This window comes from Sus scrofa, chromosome 4, assembly GCF_054392235.1.
Source record: "Sus scrofa isolate SSC_HxYL_T2T_F1_AM1 chromosome 4, Sscrofa_HxYL_maternal_Yorkshire_Landrace_v2.0, whole genome shotgun sequence".
In the NCBI taxonomy this organism is placed as follows: domain Eukaryota; kingdom Metazoa; phylum Chordata; class Mammalia; order Artiodactyla; family Suidae; genus Sus; species Sus scrofa.
In genome coordinates, this window is record NC_139386.1 from 456,264 (window position 1) to 484,108 (window position 27,845).

At 62.8% G+C, this 27,845-nt stretch overlaps 2 protein-coding genes across 23 annotated transcripts; one reads left to right on the plus strand and one right to left on the minus strand.

The window, feature by feature from the left end:
- The first annotated feature begins 135 nt into the window (after nt 1-135).
- On the plus strand, nt 136-11,030 carry CPSF1 (cleavage and polyadenylation specific factor 1). The gene is made up of 37 exons (XM_021090408.2): nt 136-383; nt 2,859-2,886; nt 2,963-3,105; nt 3,182-3,262; nt 3,339-3,490; nt 3,562-3,708; nt 3,806-3,945; nt 4,025-4,135; nt 4,229-4,322; nt 4,781-4,868; nt 4,950-5,072; nt 5,147-5,198; nt 5,306-5,400; nt 5,469-5,543; nt 5,616-5,696; nt 5,788-5,877; nt 6,005-6,115; nt 6,195-6,336; nt 6,418-6,596; nt 6,695-6,831; nt 6,918-7,092; nt 7,179-7,385; nt 7,466-7,555; nt 7,657-7,800; nt 8,014-8,166; nt 8,735-8,851; nt 8,934-9,024; nt 9,092-9,176; nt 9,263-9,404; nt 9,487-9,639; nt 9,727-9,903; nt 9,980-10,046; nt 10,122-10,169; nt 10,240-10,395; nt 10,477-10,606; nt 10,692-10,830; nt 10,914-11,030. The coding sequence occupies exons 1-37, from the start codon at nt 240-242 to the stop codon at nt 10,959-10,961; spliced, it is 4,335 nt and encodes a 1,444-aa protein (XP_020946067.2). The 5' UTR covers nt 136-239; the 3' UTR covers nt 10,962-11,030.
- Nucleotides 11,021-27,837, minus strand: ADCK5 (aarF domain containing kinase 5). 22 transcript variants are annotated; one of them, XR_014843218.1, is made up of 15 exons: nt 27,766-27,837; nt 19,237-19,343; nt 18,139-18,288; nt 13,428-13,503; nt 13,123-13,318; nt 12,899-13,039; nt 12,712-12,825; nt 12,502-12,633; nt 12,346-12,429; nt 12,180-12,261; nt 12,022-12,100; nt 11,850-11,941; nt 11,535-11,755; nt 11,316-11,432; nt 11,021-11,232 (listed from the first exon to the last, which is right to left on the minus strand). XR_014843218.1 is itself a non-coding variant. In XM_005662813.4 (15 exons), the coding sequence occupies exons 3-15, from the start codon at nt 18,158-18,160 to the stop codon at nt 11,127-11,129; spliced, it is 1,494 nt and encodes a 497-aa protein (XP_005662870.1). In that variant the 5' UTR covers nt 18,161-18,288; nt 19,237-19,343; nt 27,766-27,837; the 3' UTR covers nt 11,021-11,126. The 22 variants fall into 22 exon arrangements, 9 of the variants coding, with proteins under 9 accessions (XP_005662870.1, XP_005662869.1, XP_084877583.1 ...); XR_014843214.1 differs by having other exon boundaries at nt 13,123-13,323; XR_014843216.1 differs by having other exon boundaries at nt 12,502-12,653; nt 13,123-13,323.
- Between the last annotated feature and the right edge of the window lie 8 nt (nt 27,838-27,845).

Sequence of the window (27,845 nt, forward strand, 5' to 3'; positions counted from 1 at the left end):
GCCCCGACCACCAGGGGCCGCTGTCGCCCCCACGGCCGCCGCTGCGCAGGCGCAGGCGCCCGGAACCCCAGCGCGCGGCTTCCGGGCCCGGCCGAGCGGTGTTCGCGCGGGACCGGCCCCCCGCCAGCGGGCTCCAACTGCCGGGCGGGCGGCGGCGGCGGCGGCGGCGGCGGCGGCGGGCGCGCGGTGGCTCCGCAGTTTCTGTCGCCTTCCGGCCTGTGCAGCCCGGGCTCGGCGCCATGTACGCCGTGTACAAACAGGCGCACCCGCCCACCGGCCTCGAGTTCTCGATGTACTGCAACTTCTTTAACAACAGCGAGCGCAACCTCGTGGTGGCCGGGACCTCGCAGCTGTACGTGTACCGCCTGAACCGCGACGCCGAGGTAGGCCCGCCCGCTGCAGCCGCGCGACGAGGGTGCCCGTCCCCCACGGCCCCTGGGTGGTGGTTCTCTTCGCCGCTCCGTTACTCCGCCTCCCCCTCCTCCTGGTGGGCTTGGCGGCCTGCCCTGGGCAACTTATTTGCTCTCTTGTTGTTTCGGCAAGTCATATGAACACCTGCTGTGTGCTGGGTGGTGGTAACGGTAGAGTGGTGAACACAACCTGCAAAAACGGGGCGGGAGGACACGCACTGATTGAGCACACGTGTAGACGCACCCGCAGGCAGTGCAGAAGGTGCAGGCGAGGAGGAAGGGCCGCGTGTTTCCAGTTGACTGATCACAGGAGCCTCCTTTAGGCAGAGTAGGAGGTTGTCGGGGAAAAGGAGCGTGGCTGGGTCTAGGGAGGGGACAGGCTGTTGGCAGGAGTTCGGTAAAATGTGATGAGCCTATGGGTAGAGGAAATACACGGGTGTTTTGGTTGCTGGAGGTGTGAGGTTTGGTCCGATGGGCCTTCTTGCAGGAGGCAGCTTCTCATCTGTTCTGAAGGGGGATAAGAGCCAGACACAGGGATGCTGGCGAGGATGTTTCCGGCAGAAGGAACTCCTGTGCTTTGCCAAAAGCGGTCGAGGGTGTCGATGGTGTGTGAAGTCGGGCTGGGGTGGGAAGGCCTGCTGCCCGGGTTGCTGTCCACAGGTGGGGAGGAGTCACTGAGTGCTGGGGGTTCCGAGTAGGGGCTGATGCATTGGGCAGACCGCGAAGGAGGCTGGCCTTCCTGGGCCCCTAACTCAGAACATGCGTGTTTGTTTTGGTGTTAAATGTGTGTACTGCTGGAGTTCCTGCTGTGGCACAGTGGGTTCAGAATCGAGGACAGGGGCTTGGGTCACTGCAGAGGTGTGGGTTCGATCTCCTCCCTGGCACAGTGGGTTAGAGGCGACTGTGTTGCCGTAGCTGTGGTGTAAGTAAGAAGAGCTGTGGCTTGGATTCCGTCCTGGCCCTGAACTCTCACATGCTTGTAGGAGCAGCCTTAAAAACTGAAAAAATCTAGGTATTGCTGTGCTAACATGATGTGGAATCCAAGTTCACTCTGCTCGCCGCAGGACAGGCCAGTGAATCCGGACATGAATTGTTGGGGCAAAGAAAAAGGACTTTGCTTGGAAACCTAGCCTTCTGAGAAGGTGGCAGACCGGCGTCTCGCACCATCGGGGAGGGCGCCGCACGGGGAGGGATGCATTTGACTAAGGGAGTTGTACTCTTGGGTCAGTAAGAACGTCTGTCAAGAACGGATCTAAATTTTTTCGAACGCTTTTTCTTTTTCTTTTTTCTTTTTCTTTTTTGGCTGCCCTGTGACATATGGACTTCTCGGGCCAGGGATCCGATCTGAGCCGTTGTTGCGACCTGAGCCGCAGCTGCAGCAACGTAGGATCCTTAACCAGCTGTGCCGGGCTGGGGATTGAACCTCGCCACAGTGGGAACTCCTCGAATGCTTTTTATACCCACTGAAAACAATGTATGATTTTTCTCCTCAATTTTTAAGAGATTTTTTTATGATAATTGGTTTAAAATGTCCTGTGAATTTCTGCTGTACAGCGAAGTGCCCAGATGTACATATAAATGCTCTTTTTCTCACACCATTCTCCATCATGTTCCATCGCAAGTGATTAGCGTTCCCTGGGCTACACAGCAGGATCTCATTGCTTATCCACTCCAAATGCAGTAGTTTGTATCCACCAACCCCAGACTCGCAGTCCGTCCACTCCCTCCCCCTTCCCCTTGGCAACCACAAGGCTGTTCTCCGAGGTCTTGATTTTGTTTCTGTTCTGTAGACAGGCTCATTTGTGCCCTACATTAGAGGGCAGATGTAAGTGATATATATATGGTATTTGTCTCTTTCCCTTAACTTTGACGGCAGAGTAAACGGTGGTGATAGATGTTCTTGGGTGAACTGAGTTTGTGTTCCGGAATGACAGCTTGGTTGTGGGATGGTCACCAGGCTTACCTAGAGACACAGCCTCCTGCCCTGGGGAAGGTGCCTGGTAGCATGAGGCACAGCCCGGGGCCGGCCCTGTGTTGGGGTCATGCTGCATCGTGCCCCGATAAGGCTCAGGGGGGTGGCCTGCAGGTCAGCAGAGAGGGGGTTCCTTCTTCATGGCAGTCATGCGTCCTGGGGAGCCGGTGGCGGCCCTGCTCAGGCTGCAGGTCCACTTTTATAAAGGGCGGCCAGCCTCTGACCCTGAGTGTCCCAGTGTCAGGGTGGCCACTGGCGAAGCCATGGGGGGCTTCCTGAAGCGTGAGCATGACTTCATGTGCACGGCTGTCCCCAGACGTGCCTGGTCCCTTGCTCCTCACTGCAGGGAGGATCTTGGGGGGGGGGCTCCTGGGGGAGGGCGGCCACAGGCGGGCTTTCTCTGTTGTCTCTGAGGGAGGTGGGCCAGCAGGAGCCCTTTGGCCCCTCACTGCCCTCCCTCCCCCTCCCTCCTCCAGGCCCCGACCAAGAATGACAGGAGCACAGGTGAGCGAGCGGGGTGGGTGGGGGAGCCTGGGAGGGGGCGCGGGGCCCAGACCTATAGCCACTGGCTTTCCCCCAGAGGGGAAGGCCCACCGGGAGCACCGCGAAAAGCTGGAGCTGGTGGCTTCCTTCTCCTTCTTCGGCAACGTCATGTCCATGGCCAGCGTGCAGCTGGCAGGCGCCAAGCGGGATGCCCTGCTCCTGAGCTTCAAGGACGCCAAGGTGGGAGTGGGTGCGGGAGGCTGGGCGGGCCACCACTCATGGGGGGCCTTGGTTCTGACCTGCCACCCCCCGCCAGCTGTCGGTGGTGGAGTACGACCCGGGCACCCACGACCTGAAGACCCTGTCCCTGCACTACTTTGAGGAGCCTGAGCTGAGGGTAGGCCTCCCTGCCATGCCCCCCCGCCTGCCATGGGCACCTGCCCCGGGCCAGCCTCATGTCCCTCTGCCCCCAGGACGGCTTCGTGCAGAACGTGCACACGCCACGGGTGCGGGTGGACCCCGACGGGCGCTGCGCGGCCATGCTCATCTACGGCACGCGGCTGGTGGTCCTGCCCTTCCGCCGGGAGAGCCTGGCCGAGGAGCACGAGGGGCTCGTGGGAGAAGGGTGAGTGCGGGGGCCGTGGAGGGGGGCCGTGCCCAGTCCCCCCACCCCCGCTGAAGCCCACCCCCCCCCAGGCAGAGGTCCAGCTTCCTGCCCAGCTACATCATCGACGTGCGGGCCCTGGACGAGAAGCTGCTCAACATCGTGGACCTGCAGTTCCTGCACGGCTACTACGAGCCCACCCTGCTCATCCTGTTCGAGCCCAACCAGACCTGGCCGGGGTGAGACCCCCTGACCTCAGTGGCCGGCTGCCCGGGAGGCCTCCCCGGGAGGGGCGGAGCTGGGGCCGTCCCCCTCTGACCCGCGGTGTGGCCCCAGGCGCGTGGCTGTGCGGCAGGACACGTGCTCCATCGTGGCCATCTCCCTGAACATCACGCAGAAGGTCCACCCTGTCATCTGGTCCCTCACCAGCCTGCCCTTCGACTGCACCCAGGCCCTGGCTGTGCCCAAGCCCATAGGTGAGGCGGGCCGGCCCGGGGTGGGGCGGGGGCGCCGCGGGGGCGCCCGGGCCCCGCCCACCAGCGTGTTGGCCTCCAGGTGGGGTGGTGATCTTTGCCGTCAACTCCCTGCTGTACCTGAACCAGAGCGTCCCCCCCTACGGCGTGGCTCTCAACAGCCTCACCACCGGCACCACTGCCTTCCCGCTGCGTGAGTGTCAGGGGAGCAGGGCCGAGGGCCGAGGGCTGGGCGGGTGGGGAGGGCCGGGGGCGGGGGGCTGCTGAGCAGGCCGACCCCCCTCAGGCACCCAGGAGGGCGTGCGGATCACCCTGGACTGCGCCCAGGCCGCCTTCATCTCCTACGACAAGATGGTCATCTCCCTCAAGGGCGGCGAGATGTGAGTCCCCTCGGGGATCCCGTCCCCCCCTCCCTCTTTCCCCTCCCCTCCCCTCCCCCTCCCTCCCTCCCCTCCCTCTCCCCCTCCCTCCCCTCCCCTCCCCCTCCCCCTCCCCCCTCCCTCCCCTCCCTCTCCCCCTCCCTCCCCTCCCCTCCCCCTCTCCCTCCCCCTCCCTCCCTCCCCTCCCCTCCCCTTTCCTCCCTCCTCTCCCCTCTCTCCCTCCCCCCTCCCTCCCCTCCCTCCCACCCCTCCCCCTCCCTCCCTCCCTCCCCCTCCCTCCCTCCCCTCCCCTCCCCTTTCCTCCCTCCTCTCCCCTCTCTCCCTCCCCCCTCCCTCCCCTCCCCTCCCACCCCTCCCCCTCCCTCCCTCCCTCCCCTCCCCCTCCCTCCCTCCCTCCCCTCCCTCTCCCCCCTCCCTCCCCTCCCCTCCCGCCCCTGGCTCAGGGTCCCCTCCCGCAGCTACGTGCTGACCCTCATCACGGACGGCATGCGCAGCGTCCGGGCCTTCCACTTCGACAAGGCTGCCGCCAGTGTCCTCACCACCAGCGTGAGTTGGGTCTGGGAGGGGCGCGGGGGGTGGAGGGCGGCTCTGGGCCTGGCCCCTCCCTCACCACCCTCCTGCCCTCAGATGGTCACCATGGAGCCCGGGTACCTGTTTCTTGGCTCTCGCTTGGGCAACTCCCTGCTCCTCAAATACACAGAAAAGCTGCAGGAGCCCCCAGCCGGCGCCGTCCGAGAGGCTGCTGACAAGGTGGGTGTGGGGCCCCTGGGGACGCCGCCTTCCTGCGCAGCCTCGGGCCGCTCACTGCCCCTCGTGCCTCCCAGGAAGAGCCGCCCTCGAAGAAGAAGCGCGTGGACGCCAGCGGGGGCTGGTCAGGTGAGGACCTGTCGGGGGCCCGTCGGGTGGGGGCCGGTTGGGGCGGGGCTTGGGGGAGGGCCCAGCCGAGCCACTGCGGCCCCGATGGGCACTCCCTGGTGCTGTAGGGGGCAAGTCGGTGCCGCAGGATGAGGTGGACGAGATCGAAGTGTACGGCAGCGAGGCCCAGTCTGGCACGCAGCTGGCCACCTACTCCTTTGAGGTGAGCTCGGGTGCGGAGGGGTCCCCCACACTGGCCAGCCTGCCCCCTGACCGCTGTGGCGCCCGCAGGTGTGTGACAGCATCCTCAACATCGGACCCTGTGCCAACGCTGCCATGGGCGAGCCTGCCTTCCTCTCTGAAGAGGTGCCTGCAGGGGGAGCAGGGGGGACGGGGGGCAGCAGGGGGGGCCCCATCCTCACCCCCCACCCCGTGCAGTTTCAGAACAGTCCTGAGCCAGACCTGGAGATCGTCGTGTGCTCTGGCTACGGGAAGAATGGGGCGCTGTCGGTCCTGCAGGTGTGCGGGGGGGGGGAGGGGGGCACCGTCGGTGCTGCAGGGTGGGGGCGGGGGGGCGCCTGCGGGGGCTCACACCCATCTGCCCTTCCAGAAGAGCATCCGGCCCCAGGTGGTAACGACCTTCGAGCTTCCCGGCTGCTATGACATGTGGACGGTCATCGCCCCTGTGCGCAAGGAGCAGGTGGGGTGCCCAGGTTGGGGTGACCTGGTGCCATCCGCTACCAGACCGGGCTCTGCCGTCAGGGTGGCACCCTGGCTGGGCACCCTGGCTGGGCTGTGGGACTCCTGCGCCCCCTCTGCCTTCACAGGAGGAGGCCCCCAAGGGGGAAGGCGCAGAGCCGGAGCCCAGCGCCCCAGAGGCAGATGACGATGGGCGGAGGCACGGCTTCCTCATTCTGAGCCGGGAAGACTCCACCATGGTGAGGCCTGGGGTCTGCCCGGCGGCCTGGGGCGGGGGGCGCCCACTGAGGGGAGCCCCTCACTCGCCATCGCCCGCAGATCCTACAGACGGGCCAGGAGATCATGGAGCTGGACACCAGCGGCTTCGCCACGCAGGGCCCCACGGTCTTTGCCGGCAACATCGGGGACAATCGCTACATTGTCCAGGTGTCGCCGCTCGGCATCCGCCTGTTGGAAGGAGGTGAGCTAGGCTGGCGGGCAGGACGGGGCCGTGTTGGCCGTGCTGCCCACCCTGGGCTGACCGACCACCCCGTGTCTACAGTGAACCAGCTGCACTTCATCCCCGTGGACCTGGGCTCCCCCATCGTGCAGTGCGCGGTCGCCGACCCCTACGTGGTCATCATGAGCGCCGAGGGCCACGTCACCATGTTCCTGCTCAAGAGCGACTCCTATGGGGGCCGCCACCACCGCCTGGCGCTGCACAAGCCGCCGCTGCACCATGTAGACTCCCTCCTCTGTCCCAGGGCCTGCCGTTCCCCCCCCCCCCCGCCCGCCCCCGCGGCCGCCCCCACTGAGCCCCGTCCCCCTCCCCCCCGCAGCAGTCCAAGGTGATCGCGCTCTGCGTGTACCGGGACGTCAGCGGCATGTTCACCACCGAGAGCCGCCTGGGGGGGGCCCGCGACGAGCTGGGGGGCCGCAGCGGCTCGGAGGCGGAGGGCCAGGGCTCGGAGACCAGGTGTGTGGGGGCTGGGCAGGCTGGGCCGGGCCTCCAGCAGGCGACTTGGGCCAGGCGGCCTGTGACAGCCGTCTCCCCCGCCCCAGCCCCACGGTGGATGACGAGGAGGAGATGCTGTACGGGGACTCGGGCTCCCTCTTCAGCCCCAGCAAGGAGGAGGCCCGCCGGAGCAGCCAGCCCCCTGCCGACCGGGACCCTGCGCCCTTCCGGGCCGAGCCCACACACTGGTGCCTGCTGGTGCGGGAGAACGGGACCATGGAGGTACGGCCCCTGCCCCCCCCGCCCGCCGCTGCCCCGGGCCCTGCCTCTGCGCCCCCCCCACCAACGAGCTGCCACTGCCCCCACAGATCTACCAGCTTCCCGACTGGCGGCTGGTGTTCCTGGTGAAGAACTTCCCGGTGGGGCAGCGGGTCCTGGTGGACAGCTCCTTTGGCCAGCCCACCACACAGGGCGAGGCCCGCAAGGAGGAGGCCACGCGCCAGGGCGAGCTGCCCCTCGTGAAGGAGGTGCTGCTGGTGGCGCTGGGGAGCCGCCAGCGCAGGCCCTACTTGCTGGTGCGTATGGCCCTGCCCGCCCCCGGGCCCCCGGGCCCCGGGCCCCCACCCCCCACCCCCTGACGTCCCTGCGTCCCCAGGTGCATGTGGACCAGGAGCTGCTCATTTACGAGGCCTTCCCCCACGACTCGCAGCTCGGCCAGGGCAACCTCAAAGTGCGCTTCAAGAAGGTGCGGTGGCCAGGGCGTGCCTGGGGTGTGGGGGGCAGGCGCAGGATGGCTTGAGGGGCACCTGGCCCTCACGGCAGCGGCAAACCCCGCCCCCCCGCCAGGTCCCCCACAACATCAACTTCCGAGAGAAAAAGCCAAAGCCGTCCAAGAAGAAGACAGAAGGTGGCGGCTCCGAGGAGGGGGTCGGGGCCCGAGGCCGGGTGGCACGGTTCCGCTACTTTGAGGACATTTACGGCTACTCAGGGGTAGGCTGCGGCTCCAGGGGGGCTTGCCGACATTTCTGGCTGCTCCGAGGTGGCCTGTGGCTCTACAGGGGCCTGAAGACACATGGATGCTTTGGTGGTGGGCTGTGGCTCTGTGGGAACCCAGGCACACTTATGGCCGTGGCTCTGTGGTGGGGACCGGGGAGGGACAGATGGGGCCTTGCCCGGTGGGGGCCTCATGGTGCCTGTCCCCAGGTTTTCATCTGTGGCCCCTCGCCCCACTGGCTCCTGGTGACCGGCCGGGGGGCCCTGCGGCTGCACCCAATGGGCATCGACGGCCCCATCGACTCCTTTGCGCCCTTCCACAATGTCAACTGCCCCCGTGGCTTCCTGTACTTCAACAGACAGGTAGGGCGGCCCCAGGCGGCTCAGCCTGGCTCACCCTGGCACTAGCCATGCTGCCCGGGATGACCAGTGCCAGGCCCCCTGGGGATGGGGTACCCTGGAATGGAGGGTTGGGGGTGTCCAGAGGGTGGTGGGCGCCAAGGTCAAGGAGATGGTGTGGGGCTTGGTGCTGGAAAGGTTTGGAGGGCGGGGCAGTCGGGAGTGGAGGCCGTAGCCCACGAGGACACCCGTCTGGGTGGCCAGGGTCCAGCTGCTGTTCTGCTGGGGACCCAGTGATGGTGACGAGGCAGGTGTCTTGTAGGTACTGGCACATGTGGGACTGGGGTGGAAGAGAGTGGCTTGGGGCCCCGTTTTGTGCAGGACCTGGTGTGTGGGGTCTACCCTTTGCCTGCAGCGTCTGGCATCCTAAGCCTGGCGCAGATCACCAGACCTGGGAGAGCCTGGGAGAAGGGACAGGGAGCCCACGAAAGCCCAGGACAGCAGCGGCCTGGCCCTGTTCCTGCGGGGCTGAGGGCTGGTCCCAAGAAGCCCCTGGGGACCTGGGCTCATCCTTCCCCCCACCCGCACCCAGGGCGAGCTGAGGATCAGCGTCTTGCCTGCCTACCTGTCCTACGACGCCCCGTGGCCCGTCAGGAAGATCCCGCTGCGCTGCACCGCCCACTACGTCGCCTACCACGTGGAGTCCAAGGTCTGCCCCCACCCACCCCAGGGACCCTGGGGGCCTTTGGGCCTGGCCTCTAACATGTGACACCCTGCACCCCCCCCCCCAGGTGTATGCTGTGGCCACCAGCACCAACACGCCGTGCACACGGATCCCACGCATGACGGGCGAGGAGAAGGAGTTCGAGACCATCGACCGAGGTGCGTGGCGCCCCAGGCGGGGCCCGTGCTCAGGGCCACCCCTCCCTGACCCCTTCTGTCCCCGCAGATGACCGGTACATCCACCCTCAGCAGGAGGCCTTCTCCATCCAGCTCATCTCGCCCGTCAGCTGGGAGGCCATCCCCAACGCCAGGTGAGGCCGGGCCCTGGGGTGGGCTGGTGGCGGCCCGGGGCCGGTGGCGGCCCGGGGCCGGCGGCTGCTGACCCGGCCTGGTGCAGGATCGAGCTGGAGGAGTGGGAGCACGTGACCTGCATGAAGACCGTCTCGCTGCGCAGCGAGGAGACCGTGTCGGGCCTCAAAGGCTACGTGGCGGCCGGGACCTGCCTCATGCAGGGGGAGGAGGTCACCTGTCGTGGGCGGGTGAGTGGCCAACGTGGGGGCGGGGCAGGGCCCGAAGCCCCTGAGCGAGTCCCTGGGTCTCACCCACCCCCTCTCCCCACAGATCCTGATCATGGACGTGATCGAGGTGGTGCCGGAGCCCGGCCAGCCCCTGACCAAGAACAAGTTCAAGGTCCTGTACGAGAAGGAGCAGAAGGGGCCTGTGACGGCCCTGTGCCACTGCAACGGCCACCTGGTGTCGGCCATCGGCCAGAAGGTGCACCCCAGCCCCGCCCCGCCCCCCTCCCTCCCAGATCTTCCCGTGGAGCCTGCGGGTCACGGCCCCCCCTCCCCCCACCCCCAGATCTTCCTGTGGAGCCTGCGGGCCAGCGAGCTGACGGGCATGGCCTTCATCGACACGCAGCTCTACATCCACCAGATGATCAGCGTCAAGAACTTCATCCTGGCCGCCGACGTCATGAAGAGCATCTCTCTGCTGCGCTACCAGGAGGAGAGCAAGACGCTGAGCCTCGTGTCGCGGGTACCCTGGGCGGGCCGCCGGGTGAGGGGCCGCCGGCCCCGGGCCGCCCCTGACGCCCCTCCCTCCCCGTCCTCAGGACGCCAAGCCCCTGGAAGTGTACAGCGTGGACTTCATGGTGGACAATGCCCAGCTGGGCTTCCTGGGTGAGCACGGGGGCCAGGGGCCCCGGGGCCCGAGACCTCAGGGGCGGCTGGGCTGACGCTGGCTCTGCTCCGCAGTGTCCGACCGTGACCGCAATCTCATGGTGTACATGTACCTGCCGGAAGGTGAGTGTGCCCCACCCTCTGCCGGGAGGGCTGGGTACAGCAGGTGGTGACCTGAGGTCCCTCTGGCCAGCCAAGGAGAGCTTCGGGGGCATGCGGCTGCTGCGTCGGGCGGACTTCCACGTGGGCGCCCACGTGAACACCTTCTGGAGGACCCCGTGCCGTGGGGCCACAGACGGGCCCAGCAAGAAGTCGGTCGTGTGGGAGAATAAGCACATCACATGGTTCGGTGAGCGCTGGGCCGGGGTGCGGGGTGCGTGTGCCGGCGTGGGGCAGAGCGTCGGCTCACACAGTGTCCCCCCACACCCAGCCACCCTGGACGGCGGCATCGGGCTCCTGCTGCCCATGCAGGAGAAGACCTACCGGCGGCTGCTGATGCTGCAGAACGCGCTGACCACCATGCTGCCCCACCACGCTGGCCTCAACCCCCGTGCCTTCCGGTGAGTGTCAGCCCTGCGCCCCCGCGCCCCGCACGTCTGTCCTGATGCCTTACTGCCTATGTGCCCGCCCCCGCCCCCGCGCCAGGATGCTGCATGTGGACCGGCGCGTCCTGCAGAACGCTGTGCGCAACGTCCTGGACGGAGAGCTGCTCAACCGCTACCTGTACCTGAGCACCATGGAGCGCGGCGAGCTGGCCAAAAAGATCGGCACCACGCCTGACATTGTGAGCGCCTGCCCCCCCCCCCCCCCCGCACCGCACCGCCCCGTCTGCGCCCGCTGCCCCCTTACCACCCCCTCCCCCCGCAGATCCTGGATGACCTGCTAGAGACGGACCGAGTCACTGCCCACTTCTAGAGCCCTGGATGCTGCCACCTCCCTACCCCTTTTGTATAAAACACGAGCAAGAACACGAGTTTGCTTTGAGAAGAGCGTGTGGTCATTGTGGGGCCCAGAGCACCCCCAGGTCTTGGGCATCCGTGCTGCTGGCCCTGCCAGCTGTGGGCTCCTGCCTGGGGTGGCCTAGGTCTCCAGGTACTCGTACAGGCCCTGGGCCTCGGGCAGGAGGCCCAGGTGGACCAGCACTCGAACCAGGAGGGCGGTGAGCTGCATCGACAGGGTCTCCAGCCTGGGGGGGGTGGTCAGGGGGTCGCAGGTTAGTGGGGCGTGGAGGCCGCCTCCCGCCTGCCAGCCCCCTCTGCGCCGGCTCACCTTAGAGCTACCTCAAACTTGAAGGTCTCCCAGACGACTCGGACGTGGCGCAAGAGGCGGGCACCGTAGGCGTCCTGGCGCCCTGTGCCTGCCAGGCGGCTCCAGCCCCGGACCGCGCTGCCCAGAGACCCGGTCAGACGCCTTCCCGGCCCCGCCCCGCCCCCTGCCCCGCCCCCTGCCCCGGCCCCGCCCCGCCCCCTGCCCCCGGCCCCGCCCCACCTCTTGGCCATGAGGAAGTAGCGGTCCACGGGGGCGCCCAGGGCGGTGTTGATGGCGCGCACGGTGTTGACGTTGCGCAGCACGAGCAGCATGGGCCGCGGCAGGGCCTTGAGCACCGCCATGACCTCCTCGAAGTGCTCCCTCGCCATGTCCCGCATGTAGGCGGCCTCCTCACGGCTCAGGAGGTTCGAGCGCCACAGCTGCCCCAGACGCACGGGCCGCTGCATGAGCACCTCGGAGAACAGGAGGTAGTCTGGGGGGGCCTGAGCCCGGGCTGCGTGCCTGCCGCGCCGCGCACCCACCCCCCGGCCTCACCTTGCACCCCGAGCGCAGCCGCGTGTGTCTTCATGGCGGCCTCGTCCCTCAGAATGATGGCCCGCCACAGCTGGCACAGGGCCGACCGGTCCCTGGGGACAACCCAGCCATGAGCCGGGGCAGGAAAGGCCGGCCGGGGGGTGCCCGCCCAGCCCGCAGGGCCCCAGCTTACTTTGCATCCAGAAACTGGTAGAGCCCGTGGTCCAGCAGCACCAGCTGGGCCTTCCCGTCCGGGCCTCTCCGCACCAGAACTAGGACATGGTGTGTCAGCTCCCGTCACCCCGCCCTGACCCTGACCCCTGACCCCCAGCCCCGAGGGGCTGTTCCTACCGTTGCCAGGGTGGGGGTCAGAGTGGATGAAGCCGGTATAAAATATCTGCTCGGCAAAAGCCTGGATCAGCTTCTCCGCTATCTGTGGAAGACAGGCAGTGGCGCTGTCACCCCTGGGTGCACCCCCGCCCGCCCGCCCCCGACGCCCCGCGCACGTGGCACTCACATCCCGCACCGCCAACCCCATGGTCTTGATGGCTTCCACGTCGTTGACCTTGCAGCCCTCGTAGAAGTCGGCGGTCAGCACGCGCTGCGGGAGCACAGGGGCCTGAGCTTGGTGGGCCCGCGCAGCCCCAGCCGGGAGGGGCCCAGCTCACCTCACCTTGCTGGACGTGTCCCAGTGCACGCGGGGCACCACGACGTAGCGGAAGTGCCGCAGCTCCCGGGCACAGCGCTCGGCGTTGCGCCCCTCGTTCTCAAAGTCCAGCTCCTGGGCCAGGGTCCCCTTGAGGTCCTGGAGGCCGCACACAAGCACTTGAGGGTTTGGGGTGGGCGCCAGCCCCCAACCGCCCCCGCGGGACCCCCGAGTTACCTGGAGGACCCAGCTGAAGCCGAAGCTGGGGTGCATGAGCTCCACGAGCTGGAGCAGGAGCTCCAGGGTGTGGATGTCCCCCTCGAAGCGGTCCCGCAGGTCGATGTACTGCACCTGCACAGGGAGGCTGCAGGGAGGACCGGCCAGCAGGCCCCGGCGCCCCCAGAGGCGCCCGCACCCCTTGTACCTTCACAGCCACCTCCGTGCCGTCGTGCAGTCTAGCGCGGTGCACCTGGGCCAGGCTTGCCGCCGCGATGGGCTGGTAGTCGAAGTCCCGGAAGAGCTCGCGGGGCGGGGCCTGGAAGTCTTCCAGGAACAGCTCATCCACCTGCAGGGGCGGGTCCTAAGAGTGGTGAGGGGGCCGCGGCCGGGCCCCCACCTCCCGGCCTCTGTCCCCGGAGCCGGGCTTGCCTCCTGGATGCCACGCGTGAGCGCCCTGTCCTCCAGCACGCGCAGCGTCCTGATGTACTCGGGGGGCAGCAGGTGGTTGAAGGAGCACAGCCCCTGGCCCAGCTTCACGTAGAGGCCCCCATTGCTGATGGCCCCCGCCACTAGGGCGTCCGCCGCCCGCTGGTGACACGCAGACATCACCTCCAAGTACCTCGGGCTGTTCTGACCACAGGTGTAGAGGGAAGGGGTGGGGGGTGGGCGGGCACCTCCCCAGCCCCCACCCCCGCAGGCTGCACAGGCAGGGAGGCCCGGCCAGAGGGACAAACCTCCTCCACCCCGCGCAGGACGACGTGCGTGCACCACCAGTAGTCCAGGGAGATCTGCAGGCCGACTCGCAGAGACCTGGCGGCAAAGGCTGCCCTCAGCCCTGTGGGCGCCTGGCAGGGGCACCGGGCTCGGGGACGGCGTTGCCAGCAGGGCAGACTCAGCCGGCATCCATGCCACCCTCAGTCCCTGAACACAGGGACATGGGGACACATCGGGCGCGCACGGGGCAGGTGAGCCTAACGGCGAGGCTTGTTCTGTTTCATTCTTTGCTCACACTTGCTACACAAGAAAATCCACCCAAGAGCTGGCAGCCCGCACAGGCTGTGCCCTGGCCCCGCCCCCGCACTCCTGACCCAGGCGCCCGAGGGGAGGCTGGGACGGCGCCCCAGGCCATGGACAAGGTGGCCCTGGATCTGGAGAGGCCTCCAGTGTCACAGACCCCAGACCCTCGGGCTGTCCCTGAGCAGGGTGTGAGAAGTGTTCAAAACACATGGAAAGGGCTTGGAGGGAGCGCCTGCTGTGGCTCTGTGGTAAAGAACCCAACTAGTATGCACGAGGACTCAGGTTCGGTCCTCGCTCAGTGGGTCAAGGATCCGGCGTTGCCGTGAGTGTGGTGTAGGTCACAGGCGTGGCTCAGCTCGGATCTGGTGTGGCTGTGGCTGTGGTGTAGGCTGGCAGCTGCAGCTCTGATTCGACCCCTAGCCTGGGAACCTCCATGTGCCTCGGGTGTGGCCCTAAAAGGCAAAAAAAAGGTTCAGCGGTGTTAATGGTAAAATGTAGGTTCAGCACCTGTGCTGTATGTTTGAACTTTGCATCAGACCAAACCGCCGCTGTGGCAATGCCAGATCCTTAGCCCACTGTGCCGGGGCTGGGCCTCAAACCTGCATCCCAGTGCTACCAAGATGTTGCCCATTGTATTGTGCCACTGCGGGAACTCCTGCTGGAACCTTTTTTTTAGGGAGGGGCTCCATTCAGTCAAGGGCCAACCCTAACCCCACCCTAAGCGGGCGCTAAGCCAGCAGCAGAGGGGTGATGGGCAGCAGTGTCAGAGCACAGGAGAGCAGGCGCTGGAGCCCGTCCGACACAGTCTAAACCAGGAGCACCATCAGGCAAACCCTGGGCAGCGTCAGCAAAGCTTTTCCTAAAAGGTAAGACAGGAAACACTCTGGACCCCTGGGCCACCCAGTCTCCGATGCATCAGGACAAAAGCCACAGGCAGGATTGGCAGGGGTGGCTGCCACTCCAAGGAGTTCTATTTCTTTTTTTTCCACAAAAGGGCCAGTGCCATCTTTGACCCTTGTGTTTGGCGCAGTGCCAGGGTTTGCCAACCCTGTTGTGCAATATTAGAGCATCTCTGCCCCCAAGCATGTCAAGGTCGTCACACGGGAAAAAGTTAATACCACCAGCTCCCGGGAGGTCGCCTCTGAACCCCCGGGATTTCCTAGGTGACGGCAGTGTCAGACTCATCAACAGCCTGACAGTTTGTGCCAACGAGAGGCTCTGCTGGCCACCAAGGATGACCAGGGAATTAGGGTTTGGGGGCGGAGCGAAGTGGCCAGTGAGTCAATTAACCAGGCCCACAGGAGTTCCTGTCGTGGCTCAGTGATTAATGAATCTGACTAGGAACCATGAGGTTGTGGGTTTGATCCCTGGCCTCGCTCAGTGGCTTAAGGATCCGGCGTTGCCGTGAGCTGTGGTGTAGGTCGCAGACGTGGCTCAGATCCCTTGTGGCTGTGGCTCTGGCATAGGCCGGCGGCTACAGCTCCGATTCGACCCCTAGCCTGGGAACCGCCACATGCTGTGGGTGCAGCCCTAAAAAGACAAAAAGCCAAAAACAGAAAATGACCAGGCTGACAGACAGGAGTGCCAACAGTAACTCCGGACACCAGAGCTTGGGGGACCCCTGTGTACTGGCACAGAGGACGACAGGCAGGCATGTGTCTGAAGAGCCCCGTGGACGCTCCCAGGAGGGGACACTCCCAGACTTCACCCTGTGCACCGCTTCCTTTCGCTTCTCTGACTGGCCTTTTTTCGCCACGGCACCGCCATGATCGTTCGTACAGGACTTTCCCGAGTCGTCCAGGGAACTGTCAAAACGGAGGGCGTCCGGGGGCCCCCGCTGGGGTGCGGTGGGATCGGAGGCCTCTCAGCAGCACCTGGACACAGGCTCCAGCCCAGCCCAGCCCAGCGAGTTAAAGGACCCCATGTTGCCAGAGCTGCAGCTCAGGCTGCAGGCGAGGCTCAGCTCTATCCCAGCCCAGAACTCCGTATGCCGAGGGGTGGCCCAAAGGAGAAAAAAACAACACAACTGAGGGAGTCTGTGGCCCCCCAGCTTGTAGCCAGGGGTCTGACGTGAGGGAACCCACGGGGACGCCACAGCCTGCTGCTGGCATCAGGTGCCCTGGGCAGACACGGGGCCTGGGGACCCTGCCCGACCCGAGCTTAGCCCTGAGCCGGGAACGCTGACGGGCTGTTCCAGGTCGGACATGAGACACAGGATCCTGTGAGGAAAGCTGGGACCGGGGCGCCTGGCAGCACAGGAACGGAGTCTGGGGGGCGGGCACGACGCCCCCGTTTCCTGGTTGGTTGTGGAGGAGTGTCCTTGTGGGGGAACCCAAGGTCTCGGGGATACCAGGGCATGTTGACAACTTACTTGTAAATGTTTCCCAAAAAAGGTCTTTTATATTATTAGCCCAAATTCTTTGGACATTTGAAATTGTGTCAAAAGGAGTTCCCGTCGTAGCACAGTGGTTAACGAATCCGACTAGGAACCATGAGGTTGCGGGTTCGGTCCCTGCCCTTGCTCAGTGGGTTAACGATCCGGCGTTGCCGTGAGCTGTGGTGTAGGTTGCAGACGCGACTCGGATCCCGCGTTGCTGTGGCTCTGGCGTAGACTGGTGGCTACGGCTCCAATTCGACCCCTAGCCTGGGAATCTCCATATGCCGCGGAAACGGCCCAAGAAATAGCAAAAAAAAAAAAAGAAAGAAAGAAAGAAATTGTGTCAAAAAAAAACCCCAAAACCAAAAAAACAAAAAAACCCACCACAGGATTTTTAAAAGTTAAAATTAAACGAGCAGTGGGGTTAGAAACCAGGGCCACAATAACAACAACAACAACAACAACAACAAAGACAAAAGACAAAAAAAAAAAAAAAAAAAAGAAACCAGGGCCTTGGAGTTCCCACTCCAGCGCAACAGGATCAGCGGCACCTGACAGTGTCTTGGGACACAGGTTCAATCCCCGGTCCGGCAGGGCGGTGGCTTAAGGGTCTGGCGTGGCCACAGCTGCAGCTTAGGTCTGATCCCTGGCCCAGGGCGACCAGGAAAGAAACAACAACAACTGAAGACACCAGCAGCCTGGCACCACCATCCACCACCCAGGCCCCGAGCCTGGGTACTTCGGGCGGCCCGGCTTCCGCCCCCCACAGCCCGACACCCCCAACTCCCTGGTGGGGGGGGTCCTGATTCAGCCCTGCCCGCGCTCCTTCTTTGGGCTCCCGCATGCACGCTGCCCATCACCCAGGACACACTGCAGGTCCCCAGGTCACCTCGCGCCCAGCCAGGGCTGCCGTCAGGGCTGCCTGTCCTGGCAGCTGTTAGGACTTAGAGTTGACAAGATGGTGCAGACTGCTGGGAAAATTACAGTTCTAGTTCCTTCCCATCAAATGCCGCTCAGCATGGCAGAGCAGGCTGTGAAAACACTGGGCAGAAGGGAGGAGGAGGAGGGGCAGGCCCGCCGGGCCTGCCACTGGGGTCCCCAGCCCTGGGACGCAGCAGCCTGCATGAGGCACAAGGAGAGACAGCCCAGACCTGCTGAGGGGTCAGAGCCAGGCTGCACGGGGACGGTCCCCCTCCCCTGCAGTGGCCTCGCACAGGTGTTCACAGGCGAGCCCCCTCCAGGCTCCGCCTTGTGGAGACTGGGAGGCCCTGCGGGACACAGAGGCGACTGCCCAGAACCACGTGCAAGGGCAACCAGGAGCTCCAGGCCAGCCCATCCAGTGACGGCCCTGGGAGCCGCGCGACGCTGCCACTGCCTGCTCCTCAAGGTGGGAGGCAGTAAAGCATCCGGCCACCTGCCTCCTGACGGCGCCCCTGGGCTAAAGCCCAATGAATCCAATGCCCCACACCCTTGGCAACTGGCACTGCCCTGAGAAACCGGGCCGGGCGCCCCGGCGGCTGCTCAGCCAAGGTCTCATGTGAGCCCCCGGTGCTCGGCACGGCCCAGGGGGGTTCGGGTTGGCCGGCTTCACTCAGGTCAGGAGCTGGCCCTCAGAACCCTGGGCGGTGGGCACTCGGGACCTGCCGGGAGCAGGAACGCCTGCCCAAGGTGCTGCAGCGGGAAGACAGCCCTGCCCGAGCGCCGCCCGAGGACGAGGAGAGCCTTCAGCTTAAGGGAGCCTGGGCGCTAATGAGCAGTCTGGTCCAGTCCACTGGGAGTGGAGGGTGAGTCCTCCACGCTGAGCCCCAAACTCCCCTGGAAGCCACGTTCGGGGGAGGGACCCAATGTGGGGGGAGGCACCAGTGCACCCGCCACAGATCGGGGTGGGCCCCGCGGAGCCCGGCTGGCCCACCGGGCAGCGCAAAGACAACTGGGGGCAGCCTCGACAGGTCCGGCAGAGCCCTGCGGCCCCTCCCGGCCCAGCTTGAGCCCCTCGTGCCCACGGATGGGACTGGGCAGGGAGAAAGCCACCACGCCCCGCCACGCCCTACCTGCCGAAACGGCCCACACCATCCACCACGAGCCGCATCCTCCTCCTCTCCTGCGGCTCGGCTGTGAAATACCGCACCCCAAGAAGCAGGGGCGCCCCCACCGCCGTGACGGACAGCGCCTTCCTCCACAGGGGCTGGGGTCTCAAGGACCTGGAGGGTGACAGGCACACGGCCGGTTACTTCCTGTCTGCTCCCCCGGCCCACCCACAGCCCCCGCAGCTGCACCAGGGTCCAGGCAGGCAGCAGGAATGCCAGACGCCTGCGTGGTCACCACAGCGCTCTCCGCCAACCAGGCCCGAGTCACCCAGCCTGAGGCCCACAGACCCCCCGAGTCCAGGCTCCAAGGGGCCAGTGGATTCAGGGAACAGGTCCTCAGCTACCCAGGAAGTAGCTCGAGGGCAAGGCTGTGACCTCACGGGACCAGGGCCTACACTGCACAGAGGGACAGCCACAGTCCACCTTGCTGATGGCCCGACCAGACCACAATGTCAGGACGAAAAAGCCCAGATTGTGTCATGGCTGAGCGGACACAAACCTGACTGGCATCCATGAGGACGCAGTTCAATCCCTGGCCTCCCGTAGTGGGTTAAAGATCTGGCGTTGCCATGAGCTGTGGTGCAGGTCGCAGACTGGCTGGGGTCTGGCGTGGCTGTGGCTGTGGTGTAGGCCAGCAGCTATAGCTCTGATTCAATCCCTAGCCTGGTAACTTCCATATGCCGCGGGTGTGGCCCCCCCAAAAAAGACAAGAAGCCAGCAGGAGCCCTGCACCCAGTCACATGCCTGCCTCTTCCTGCTGCCCTGCCAGGCCTGCGTCTGCCTCTGGAGCCACTCCACTCACTCCCACGTCATCTGCCCACTGGCCTCAGGCCTCGAACCCTTCCACCCGCATCCTTGCAAAGCTTTGGCCTCACTACGTGACCCCGGCCTCCCCCACTCTGAGCCCATTGCTGTTGGCAGCAAAGCACAGGGCACTGCCGGCAGGGAGTCCCAGCCCGGAACACCAGTCCCAGGCCAGGACCCAGAGAAGGCGCAGCCTCAAGACTCACAAGAGTGGTCACCCCTGCCAGGTGAGGGGCATGTGCTCTGGCGGGAACTCACCACTTGGCAGGCGGGACTCTGAGGTGTCTCCTGAAGAAGGTGGCAGGGGAGGGCCAGGGCTTCAGCCTGCCCTGGAGCAAGGCCGAGTGCACGTGGCAGAGTTGGGACTGTGGAGTGAGCAGACGGCACGGGGTCAGCGGTGCGGACATGACCCCCCACCCCCAAAAGCGTCACTAAGCGTCACAACTTCCTGGGGCCTGTGCATGTCTGACTCAGGAACAGACAATCCGTGGGTTGAAAGCAAGGCTGAGGGAGTTCCCTTCCTGGCGTCCATGAGGACGTGGGTTTGATGCCTGGCCTCGCTCAGCGGGTTAAGGATCCAGCGTTGCTGTGGCTGTGGTGTAGGTCGCAGATGCGGCTCAGATCCTGTGTTGGCTGCGGCTGCGGTGTAGGCCAGCAGCGGTAGCTCCGATTCGACACACACCAAGCAAGGCTGAGGTCAAGGCATCACGTGAGAGAAGGAAAGGCAATGTGCAGTCAACACCCTCGTAGGGCCCACCTGGACGGGCCCTCGGCCCCTGAGACCCTCACTGTCCCGCTGCAGAGATCAAAGGCCCCGGGAGGTCAAGAATCCCTAACTGAGGGCTCAGGGAGAAGGCCCAGGGCCTGCTGGAGGTGGTCGTTCTGAAAGCAGATGAGGGCACAAGAAACTCCGGCTGCCGGCTGCCGAGAGCCCAGCCCAGGGTGGAGACCTGGAGGAGGGAGGCGGCGCCGGGGCGCGAGCAAAGGAGCGGGGAGCGCGCACGCGGCGCTGCCCTGTCCAGCACCCCGCCGACCGACACTCGGTGTCGCCGAGGCCGCCCGATCTTACTTGAACCCTCCACCACGAGTTCCTCAACGGTAAAGGCTCCATTTCTTGGCTAAAAAGAGACCGTGCAAAGCAACCCCAGCACAGACGTTAACGCTAGTGCTACAAACACTGGGCCAAACACGGAACTGACCTTCCAGCATTTTCTGGCCAAAGCGCACAGCCCTGAAGACAATTCCAAGGATCAAAACAACACAAAAGTGAAAGGAAAAGGTCCGTGACCCGCTGTCCCAAGAGAAGAAGAGGGGCTGACAGGAAGCTCTGTGCAGCAAGGCCACACACAGCACGTGCAGGTCCTCAAGGAGAGCCCGTGTGGCGACACAGGCAGCCACAGGCAGAAGGGCACTGAGTGCCAGCAGCGGGCAGGTCAGGGACACAGAGCTCCCCTTTCTGCACAAAAGGGCAGCATGGCACGTCTGTGCCGGGTGGGCACAGCAGGAGGGGAAGCCTAGGGCCTCCCGCCTCCAGAGACCAGGGTGTGATGACAGGTGTGGGGAGGCTAGGCCAGCCCGCTGCCCCCAGATGCCATCCCGCCAGGGCTGTCTGGCCCACCTGCTCTCTGCGAGGTCTCCAGACCCCTCACCTGGGTCCACATCCTTGACCACACACCCACCGAACACGCCCTGCCCCTAGGAGCCATGTGCACACACCCACCGAACACGCCCTGCCCCTAGGAGCCATGTGCGACCAAAGACCACAGCCAGAACCCTCCCGCCCCATCCCTGGAGGCCCCACTCCTGCTCCTGCCCCAGCCTCCCCCCACTCTGAGCCCACTGCTGTTTTCTTCAGGGCACAGGGTGCTGCTGGCGGGGAGTCCCAGGCCAGGACCCAGTGGCCTGGTGTACCACAAGTGGGGCAAGGCATCCTGTCTTGGGGGTGTTTGCACAGATTATACGTCAAAATGTCTGGGACTTACTTTCAAATGGTTCAATGACAACAAGAAGTATATTTTCCAATAGAAACAGAAACACCTAGGGCGGGAGTTCCCGTCGTGGCACAACAGAAACGAACCCAACTAGGAACCATGAGGTAGCAGGTGTGATCCCTGGCCTCGCTCAGTGGGTCAAGGATCTGGCATTGCCATGAGCTGTGGTGCAGGCCGGCAGCTGCAGCTCCAATTAGAACCCTCACCTGGGAACTTCCATGTGCCAAGGGTGCAGCCATTTAAAAAAAAAAAAAAAAAGAAAGAAAAGAAACACCTAGGGCTGGACAGCGGGGGCCCAAGGTGGTGGCATCTGGAGAACTGACTCTGGTGCCCTGCTGTCAGCCCGTCCCTGTGTTCACAGGCTTTAAGGACCCGAGGTACAGGCCACCTGCCATGCCCTCCAGCCAGGACGGAGGTATTTGGAAGATGAGGAGCTCCTGGGGTAGGGCCCTCACCTGGTGCAGTTATGTGCCCAAGACGCCTGGCACTGTTTAGAGATGGTCTTAGTTGTCACTGCCTGGCATTGAGAGGGCAGAAGCCAGAGACACAGCTCAACACCAGACACTGCACGGCCCCACCCAGAGCCTCCAGCAGAGCCGAGGCTGAGATATCCAGGACAGCCTCTGCACCCAGACTTCTGGGGCTGGAGCTGGAGGCCGGGCTCCAGTACTCACCAGCCAGCTGGCGTGGTGTCTCGGACGCCCGGTCTACACGGCGGGGACCACTGCACTGCTAACGCGCAGCTAAGCAGGCTGACATCTGCCAAGCCCTGGAGCAGCACCCAGCCTGGGGTGCAGGGCAGGCAGGGGTCGTGCTGAGGTGGCCTGGGGTCAAGGAGCCGCCAGGCTTTCCCAAGCCCTCCTCTTCACTGTACCAAACAGGAAGGAGTGCACATTTGCTCGGCTGAACTCAACTTTTCACAAGATTGCCAGCTTCCCACTGCTTTCTCAGGAGGAAAAAAGGGTTTGTTTGGCCCAGAAAAGAGACTACAGACCTTCCTCGACTTTGATAAACCCAGTGTAAGTTGAAAGTTTCGTTAAGTTGAAAATGCATTTAATATGCGAAACCTACCAAACACCACAGCTCAGCCCGGCCTTCCGCAGATGTGCTCAGAGCACCCGCATTAGCCCACAGGTGGGCAAAGCCATCGAACACAGAGCCTGCTTTACACCAAAGTGTGAACTACCTCGTGGGAACTGAGAGTGGACACAGGACGGCGGTCAGTATGTCGGCTGTGACGGTGGGTTGATGGCAGCCGCGGCCACTGCCCAGCACCCCAGGAGGGCATCTATCCCGTATCACTGGTCCGGGAAAAGACCACAGTCCAGAATTCAAAGCATTCTCCTGAAGGTGTATCACTTTTGCACCATCAAAGTTGAAAAATGATAAATCAAACTACCATGAGCCAGGGACCAACGTAAGAAAAGCTCAGGGACAGGTGACACACAGATGTGAAGAAGGCCCAGCTAACCGGGGTGGCTGCCAGCGAAGTGGGGCTCGCTGCCAAGTCCCACTGAGACAGAGAGGGAAAGCGGCCAGAGCTGATTGGTAATGATTATTCTGAGACATTAACATTCGGAAGAAAGCAAAGATCCACGAGTTATTCTCGCCAACATGCCACTGACCTGGAGGAGCCAGGCAAAGGGCCTCCTGGTTCAGAGGCTGCAGGTGCCAGCCCTGAAGTGAGGGCTGGCAGGAACTGTCACACGTCAGAGCTCAGGCACAAATGCCCCAAGATTAGGCGGAACTCGCATCACCCAGGTGCCCGAGAGGGGGCTGGTCCCCTAAGCCCTGCCACCTGGAGAAGGACAGGGTCCATTAGGGAGACTCAGAGGGCACACGGTAAGGATGCACCCAAGGAAGTGTGTGTGGCCCCAGCTGGCACCAGCCACTCAGTGGCCCCTTAGGTCTGCTGGTGACCCCAGTGGAACAGCAGAGAACATGGAGATGGTACCTAACTTGCACCTCGGGTGCCGTAGAGCAGGACAGAACCCACGGCGTGCCAAGCCCTGCGCTGCAGCAAGGTGGGCCTGGTCTGCCCTCCTCCGACTCCCCTTCGGACACTCGCCTGTGAGCACCTTGCCAGGCTAGAAAGGGGAAAGACGGTGGAAACAAAGTCCCTCACTCAAGGCCTGGCCCCTAACAGGAGCGCAAAAACAGGAGGGCGATTCTTCTTTTGTTCGTTTTTGGTGTGCACCTGCAGCACATGCAAGGCCCTGGGCCAGGGACTGAACCTGCTCCATGGCAGCAACCTAAGCCACAGCAGTAACAACGCTGGATCCTTAACCCACGGAGCCACGACGGGAACCCGCAAGGAACCTCCCATTGTGGCTCAGCAGTAATGAACCCAACTAGCATCCATGAGGATGCAGGTTCGATCCCTGGTCCCGCTCAGTGGGTTAAGGATCTGGTATTGCTGCAAGCTGCAGTGTAGGTCACAGACGTGGCTTGGATCCTGTGTGGCTGTGGCTGTGGTGTATGCCAGCAGCTGTAGCTCTGGATTCGACCCCTAGCCTGGGAACCCCTAGCCCCTATGCCGCAAGTGCAGCCCTAAAAAGAAAAAGAGAAAAGAATTCCCAAAAGGGAGGCATTTCTACGGGGTTCTGTCAGAGGCCACAGCAGAAATGTGTGGCAAACCTGGGAGTGGAACTTGGTCAAACTGCTTCCCGGGGCACCCTTTCTATTCTCACACTGGCTCGCGGTGAATTGTCGGGAGCCATAAGGCTGCTCCAGTAAAGAAAGCAAAGCCACAGTCGGCACCTGCATGAGGCTTGTCTGGTTAGCAGAGCTACAGACAAGCTGAAGAAAGAAAGAGGATTGCAGAGCAATCCCTTGAAAGACATCGGCTCCAGGAAAATAAAAATGATATCCCCTAAAAAATATGTTAATCTATTTTTCTGTGTTTATCCTTCTTTTTCTATCTTTGATTCACAGCTTTCTTACTGCTAAAGATTTGCCCTGGGTACGTAAAACACTTGAACCAAACAGAGTGAAGTTATTTAAACAATGTAATGGAAAAAGCCTTTGTTTTGGAGTAACAATTTATGGCACCTATTTTGTGAGAGTATACAGGGGAAACTTATGATTTCAGTCCCTTTACTTAAAAAGAAGTTTGGGGCTGGGAAAAATGTTGTTTGGCCTATAAATTGCTATTTTCTATAATAGATACATTTTTTATCAAATAACAGTGTCACCTGTAACTTTTATCCCTTGTGGGGGCATTTGTTAATTTTTGGGTATAATACTCCTTTCTATTGAAATTGGTGGTTTGAAACTTACGTAAATCAGCACAATAGGTTAAATGCTTAGCTTGCTGGCGCCAAATAAACCGTAGTTTTAAGAATGCCATGCGCCCAAGGCTTTCATGCGTTTTGTTAAGTACATACACCTTTAGTTAAAGAATGTTAGGTATCATAGTTTATTACTTATTAAAGCTTTGTTCTTAATATAGAATAGAATAGCTACTGTTGTTGACCTTTTGAGAAAAATACAGTGTGGAACTTTGTAATCTTGAAGGAAAATCTAAAGTTGAAAGGAACATGTTTTAACTAACCTTTTTTTTTGTATCTCGGGTGGCGGGAACAAAAGGGCTTTAAATCAAATGTTAATGTCAAATCTTACACGGAACCTGATTGTGATAAGGTATAAAAACTGATGCTTTTCATTTAATAAATTGGGTCATCTGCAGCATGCAGCTGAGGAGTTGGCTCCAATTCTTTCCGCGCCGTTTGTAGCCCATCCTCTCCTTCGGCACTCCCTGGCTGCTGGGGCTGGACCTCGGCAGTGAATCCCCCACACGGTGGGGTCCCAACAACCACAGAATGGAGCATGTTGTCCAGAGTCATTAGCAGGAAGGGTCTGCTGAGCAAAAGTGAAATCACCCGACTGTCGAGTGAGTTTAAACATTTTCAGAGTTCCCGTCGTGGCTCACAGTTAACGAACCCGACCAGCACCCATGAGGATGCAGGTTCGATCCCTGGCCCCACTCGGTGGGTTAGGGATCCGGTGTTGCCATGAGCTATGGTGTAGGTCACAGATGCGGGTCGCTATGGCTGTGGTGTAGGCTGGTGGCCACAGCTCCAACTGGACCCCTAGCCTGGGAACCTCCGTATGCCACAAGTGTGGCCCTAAAAAGACAAAACAAACAAACATCATTTTCTTATTAATACATACAGTTCCTCCATAGGAGACTGTGAAATCTGAGGTATCTACTCTCAAGTGCGAGGCCTGCCCTGGCTGCGCCCCCAGCCTCCTGACCACTGGTCGCCACCATCAGGGGCTCTGGTTGGGACGCTGGAGACCAGAATCCAGCCTCTGAACACGTGGCTGATGTAGCGTGCACACAGGCTCAGCGGGGGCAAGGCAATGCCTGGCCGGCCTGAGGAGTTACCAGAGGAGCCTCTGCAGGAGCTCTGGCCGCACCTCCTCACTCCCAGAACTGACTCCCCGCTCGCCCTCCGCTCTCCGTGACAAACAGCCTCTGGCAGAGCCTGGCCGGGCCCCTCTCCCGACTGCTTTCTGCCTAGGCCTTCCCCCACCCCCGCCTCTGTATGCTGCCCGCTGTCCTTATCAGACAGGAATGTGGCTGTGAGTGTGCCGTCCTTCTCCCCGCAGGGCCCACCTCTCAGGCATCTCTGTGCCTCTACCAGCCCAGTGCTCCCCCAGATAAAGCAGAGCCCCCATCGACGCGCGCTGAACTGAAAGAGACAGTGGCTAAGCAGAGAACGAACCAAACCCACATGACCCCGGTGACGGTGCTGCTGAGCAACAGGCGGGCAAGAGACAGCGCCAGTCTGGCCCCAGATGGACGCCAGGGATGAGGCCTCTGGCTGAAGACCCCAGAGCCCCACAGGGGCCCAGGGACCCACACCAGTACCTGGCCCATTCCAATTCAGGATGCCTAGTAATTCCCCAAATATCCCCGTCACGCAGGAGACATCCCCCATGCCTATGAGGTCACGTGGCTATAAATGTGGGGCCAAGTCTGCAGCCAGACCTTCCTGGAACTAACTCAGGGGCGTTTCCACCACATCACATAAGACCCAAACCATACCCAGAGCCTGGGTGCCAGAGCGTGGCAGGAAGCAGGCAGAGAGAGCGCGCGGGGTCCCAGGACACCCTCTGGCGCCCAGCGCCTTCCCACAGGGTCACGCGCATGGCCTCCTGGGTCAGCCCAGGTTAACGTCTGCTGTCCCAGCACCCCTCACCAACGAAGCCTCCCAGTCTGGGCAAGACGAAACGGGCATCCTCCACCCGGCCTCTCCGGCTTAGTGAGTGCCCGGCCCATGCGCAGAAAGAGAGCGCTCACCTGGAACTCAGCTACAACCCATCAAGCAGCAAAGAGCTTGCGCAGCATCACACAGAAACTACGAAGCTAAAGACGCTGTGTGTGCTTTAACGCAGAATCATGAGCACCTGCACTCGTGTTTAGGCACAAGCTGAGCTGTCGGTTTTTCCACACCCTGCAGATTAGACACAGTGGGTTAGAAGGAAGAGGAAAGGTCACTGCAGATAAGCCAGCCCCCAGCAGTAACGAGCAGCTGCTGAGTCTCAAGTTGAGGCCTGACAGAGAAGCACAAGGAGGTGACAGGAACCTGGGCAGTTCCATGGCAGGTCAACAGCCTGTGCCGGAGAGGAAACCAAAACACAGAAATCTTCTCATACTCAGGAAGAGAGGGAGGCGGCAGTTGGAGCCCAGAGAGGTGGCGAAGATGAAATGAAGGCCCTGGCCTTTTCTTCGCCAAGGGCCTGCGCCCCTCTCAGCACCAGTGAGGGCTCAAGCCGACTGGGCCCTACGCCACTCACCGGTCAGGAGCCTCTCCTAATCACAACCAAAACCTGCCCGCCCACTCCCTAGGGCTGTCTGGAGGATTAAGTGGTTGCACGTGGGAAGCAGCTCTATACCCTGTAACAGACCAGCTCTGGTGTCTCTCTGCCTGAGTCTCAGCCCATAAAACAGCACGGAGCTGTTCACCGAAAGCCACAAGAGTTAATGGAAATTTGTATAAATACCTACACCTGCAAGGCGAGGATTATTAGGAAAATACAAGGCTTCTGGAAAGTTCCAAGTTGAAAAGGCTGATGAGCCCCCCTCTGTCTCTATGGGGCTAGATTCTGGGGGAAGCAGTGGGTAAGACCTGCGTGAGTGATGATAACGCGGGTTTGAAAGGCACCCAACAAGGAAAAACCCTGGATTGCCAACTGCGTCGTCAGGATCAAAGGAAGCGCGAGTTGGGAGGGCAGCCCGGGGCGGGGCAGGCAAAGCAGGGAAAGGGCTGAGAGAGGAGCCCCCCCCCCCTCCTCGGAAGCAGGAGCAGCTGTCAGCTCGGGATGATCTGGGGCGGGCTGGTGACCGGGTTAGGCTTCTCAAGGGAGCAGGTAAAAGGAAAGGCGAGGGCCCCCAGGCTGGGATTCGGACAAGTGTCAACTTCGCCGCGGGGGGGAAAGGGTCTCTGGGGAGGGGAGGGGGGATCGGAGGAAGCGGGCTTCGAGGGCTGTCCTGAGACCAGCGTCCTCGCAGAGAGCCTGGAAGGAGCAGAGGGGACCTTGGAGGCGCTGGGGAGGCAATCAGTGCGGGGCCTCCTAAGTGGTTCTGGCCTCTGCGCACCGGGGGCTGGGGCTGGTCAGGGGGTCTGGGGGGCAGAGCACCTGGAGCTGAAGGGCGCCTTCTAGAGCCCTGAGGTTCCCGCCGGGCGGGGGAGGATCTCTGGGGGCGGGGAGGGTTTAGGGGCCCGAGGGCCCGGGACAGGCGGCTCGCGGGGCCGCGGGAGGGCACCGGGAGCGCGGGGGTGCTCACAGGTCTCCACATCTCCGGGGCCGACGCGCCGCTCCGTGCCGCTCCTCTCGCCGCAGCCTCGCGCCGCCACCCAGCAGTCC

Excerpts from the sequence above, each read along its gene's own strand:
- CPSF1 (XM_021090408.2), top strand. The coding sequence starts at position 240 with ATGTACGCCGTGTACAAACAGGCGCACCCGCCCACCGGCCTCGAGTTC. Across the intron at positions 5,401-5,468 it reads TGGCCACCTACTCCTTTGAG|GTGTGTGACAGCATCCTCAA; the intron begins GTGAGCTCGGGT and ends TGGCGCCCGCAG. Across the intron at positions 5,697-5,787 it reads GGGCGCTGTCGGTCCTGCAG|AAGAGCATCCGGCCCCAGGT; the intron begins GTGTGCGGGGGG and ends CTGCCCTTCCAG.
- ADCK5 (XM_085021450.1), bottom strand. Across the intron at positions 18,289-19,236 it reads AGAGTCCCGCCTGCCAAGTG|GTCCTTGAGACCCCAGCCCC; the intron begins GTGAGTTCCCGC and ends GTCACCCTCCAG. Across the intron at positions 13,324-13,427 it reads TCCTGCGCGGGGTGGAGGAG|AACAGCCCGAGGTACTTGGA; the intron begins GTTTGTCCCTCT and ends ACCTGTGGTCAG.